Source organism: Lygodium microphyllum, chromosome 10, assembly GCF_053477565.2.
Source record: "Lygodium microphyllum isolate KBCC chromosome 10, Lygodium_microphyllum_v1.1.10, whole genome shotgun sequence".
Lineage (NCBI taxonomy): Eukaryota > Viridiplantae > Streptophyta > Polypodiopsida > Schizaeales > Lygodiaceae > Lygodium > Lygodium microphyllum.
In genome coordinates this window covers 99,963,152-99,966,420 of record NC_141144.1, presented here as the reverse complement: position 1 = coordinate 99,966,420, position 3,269 = coordinate 99,963,152, and the positions used below count along the sequence as shown (strand labels likewise).

The window sequence follows — 3,269 nt, the reverse complement described above, 5'->3', positions numbered from 1 at the left end:
TCTTGCAAGAATATGTACATATTTGATTGAATATAGATGTTCACCTAAGAGAAAAAAAAGTGTTCATGAAATACTTTTTTAAAAGCTAATACATTTCATTACTCGTACATCTTTACTGGCATGTGAGGACATGTTATAGTAACAGTAAGGGGATCTAAGCCTATTCTCGAGGGTAAAATTATCCTTAGCTAACTAGCACATTGCATATTTTTTACTTTTTATATTTTAGAGGGTTTTGGTTCTTTCCCTAATCAACTATTGAGATTAGCACAAGGGAAAAAGCAAAACCAGCACAAGGCTACGACTCAAGTTTTAAGGTTGTAACACCCTTCAAGGGCGGGTTTATTCTTCACATGAAAAGTACAAATACATTTACCCTGCAAAATAAGGATATACTTAGGATAAGAAGAATAATGTACCCTTCCAATCTCTTCATGAAGAAATGGAGGTTTTGGCATCGCCCTTCTTTTGGATATTTTTCAATTTTAGCAAGCAAATGCTCTTGTTGATCGTTGTACTTTCCAAATTTGTGTCATTTCCACATTTTAGTTATTTTTGAAGTTAGCGCCCTCAAACTTGTACACGTTTAAAATAATTCCCATTTATATTTTGAAATGTATTGCAATGAAAAAAAGAAATACTATTTTGACACAAAGCTTAAGAAGTTGTCTTTTTGGAGCATTGGGACTGTGAGGGGTTTTCACATTTAGCTTCATGCGAAATTTGACTTTGGTGGATGGTTATAGTTGAAACTAAAAGTTTTGAAAAGCTCATGCTTTAATACTTGCTTCAAATTTTGAAAGTTTTTTTAGTAGCAATTCCTTTGCCTTAAACTTCTGTTACAACTAAAACTATTATGAAGCGCAAGGTTTTGAACCCTTCTTTAGATTTTGAAAGTATTTTAGTGGCACTTCATTTTTTTTTTGCATTGAACCTCCTCTGTTTTTTTTTTTTTGGATAGCCGTGACTCAGCCCTTATGAAAGCCAGGTGTGCGAGAGAGTAGGTCTTGGGCATGAGTCGTTGAATGTTGAATGTGGCATTGTTTGGAAGAATGATGTGGGGTGCAGTGCACCGGGGTCCCCGACCAGGTGATCTCGATGATCATCTTGTTATAAAATGGTCCGTTTCCTTCTTCTTTTATTATTTTCCCGCGCCGAAAGGGTAGAAGACCAGAGTCGCCGACCAGCGGAAAAACGAACCAACTTGAAACAGCTCTTCAGAAAGCCTTCGGAGTCCCGCGGGCAGGAGTTGGCCGAGAGCAGCGCGAGAAGACAAAGCATGTGCGAGACACACTCACTCGGCGCGCAACAAACTCACACTCACAATCTGATGACACAGTTTCCCATACCCATACGTCCATTACAGTGCACAACCCCCCCTTTAAATGCAGCCTGCGGCTACCGATCACGGATGTATCGTTAGCACACCTGATGGCTGTAATCCTGTAGAGTGTTTGAACATCTACTTCCGACGAGGGGTAGTGCAGGCCTTCTTTCTTCATCGACGGACGCCATGGCCGCTTCCTCGGCTTCTTCTTCTTCTTCGACAGCAAGACGATGCCTGCTGATAGCTTCCCTGATGCTCCTGCAGCTCACCCCCGTCTGCCTCGCCTCCAAGCCCCACGCCCTCAACCTCTTCTCCCAGAGCCTCGCGCTAGTCACCCCCCCGCCGCTGCTTCTGCCCTACCGCAACGGCCCCGTGCTGTCGGGCGAGAAGACCCTGGACGTGTACATCATCTGGTACGGCAACTTCACGGCGGCGCAGAAGGCGATCGTGGAGGACTTCATCCATTCCTTCTCAGCTTCGTCGGAAGCCGCCGCTGCCACCGCCACCTCCGTGAGGGCGGTTAACGGCAGCAGCAGCAGCGGGCACGCGGTGAGAGAGTGGTGGATGACGACGGCGGGGTACAAGGACGCGAAGGGGGAGGGGGTGATAACGGAGGTGCGGCTGGCGGGGACGGCGGCGGACGAGAAGAGCACGATGGGGAAGACGCTGACGGCGCGGGGGGTGGAGGAGCTGATGCTCCGCTTCGTGGCCGTGGGCGGGCGGAGGGGAGGGTTCCCGGCGAGCGCGAAGGCGGTGTACATGGTGCTAACGGCGGCCGATGTGTACGTGGACGGGTTCTGTCTGAACTCCTGCGGGTTCCACGCGTACACGTTTCCGGGGAAGGCGACGGGCGGGCGGATGCTGCCGTATGCGTGGGTGGGGAACTCGGAGGTCCAGTGCGCGGGGCAGTGCGCGTGGCCGTTCGCGGTGGCGCACTTCGGGCCGCAGACGCCGCCTCTGAGGCCGCCCAACGGGGACGTGGGCGTGGACGGGATGGTGATCAACGTGGCGACGGTACTGGCGGGGGCGGCCACCAATCCCTTCGGGACGGGGTACTACCAGGGGGACGCGGCGGACCCGCTGGAGGCCGTGTCCGCGTGCACTGGCATCTTCGGGCGGGGGGCGTACCCTGGCTACCCGGGGGAGCTCCTCACCCACTCCGCCACCGGCTCCAGCTTCAACGCCCATGGCCTCCACGGCCGCCGCTTCCTCATCCCCGCCATGTGGAACCCCGCCTCCCTCAACTGTGTTCCCCTCTAAATGTTTACATAACCCACCGGCGCTGCTCTCTGCACCACAGTGGAAAAGCCAATAATAGTTTTTGTATTGTACAGCACCTGAGATTCCCATAACACCCGTTTCAGGCTCGCATGTTGTACCCGGCTTTCCGGCTTTGCAGCCTTTGCCTGCTGACGCCGAGCTGGCCAACCATTCATACTCCCACTAGCCCTAACTAATATATTCGAAAGGTTGCCTACGAATAATGAGTTCACACTGCTGAAGAGTGTGTTGGTTCTGCAGTGACTGCCGCTTGAAGGGGTACCGACGTTCTGGTGATTTTTCGCTTTATCTTGCTTGGAATGGGAAAGTAGCCGTTCTTTTTTAACTCTTTTAAAGCTGCCCTGAAACTGCACTACTGTAGAGCTTTTTAACGTGGAAAAGTTGGCTTTGTGTGTACCCTCTAGCACTCTTAGGTTCGTTTTCTTAGCGTAGCATAGAGTACGAGCTAGCGTAGCATAGAGAAGCTCGTACTCCTAAACTCAAAAGGCCTAATGGTAAGATAAATTGGAAACTAATGTAAGGGCAGCATAAATAAGTTTCCTCTTGTTTCCTTTATCCCTAAATTTCAAAAGTTTAGGTGCAACTTTGGGTATTGAAGCGTAGTTGGATCAGTAAGTTGAATACTTGAAAGTCTTAATAGCCCTTGTAACACCAGTTTGTT

At 49.8% G+C, this 3,269-nt stretch overlaps 1 protein-coding gene across 1 annotated transcript; it reads left to right on the top strand.

Annotated features, from left to right (window-relative positions):
- Positions 1-1,263: 1,263 nt before the first annotated feature.
- On the top strand, positions 1,264-2,811 carry LOC148030346 (protein EXORDIUM-like 2). The gene has a single exon (XM_087686656.1). It carries the CDS (start codon positions 1,514-1,516, stop codon positions 2,585-2,587), a length of 1,074 nt encoding a protein of 357 aa, XP_087542782.1. The 5' UTR covers positions 1,264-1,513; the 3' UTR covers positions 2,588-2,811.
- Positions 2,812-3,269: the final 458 nt, after the last annotated feature.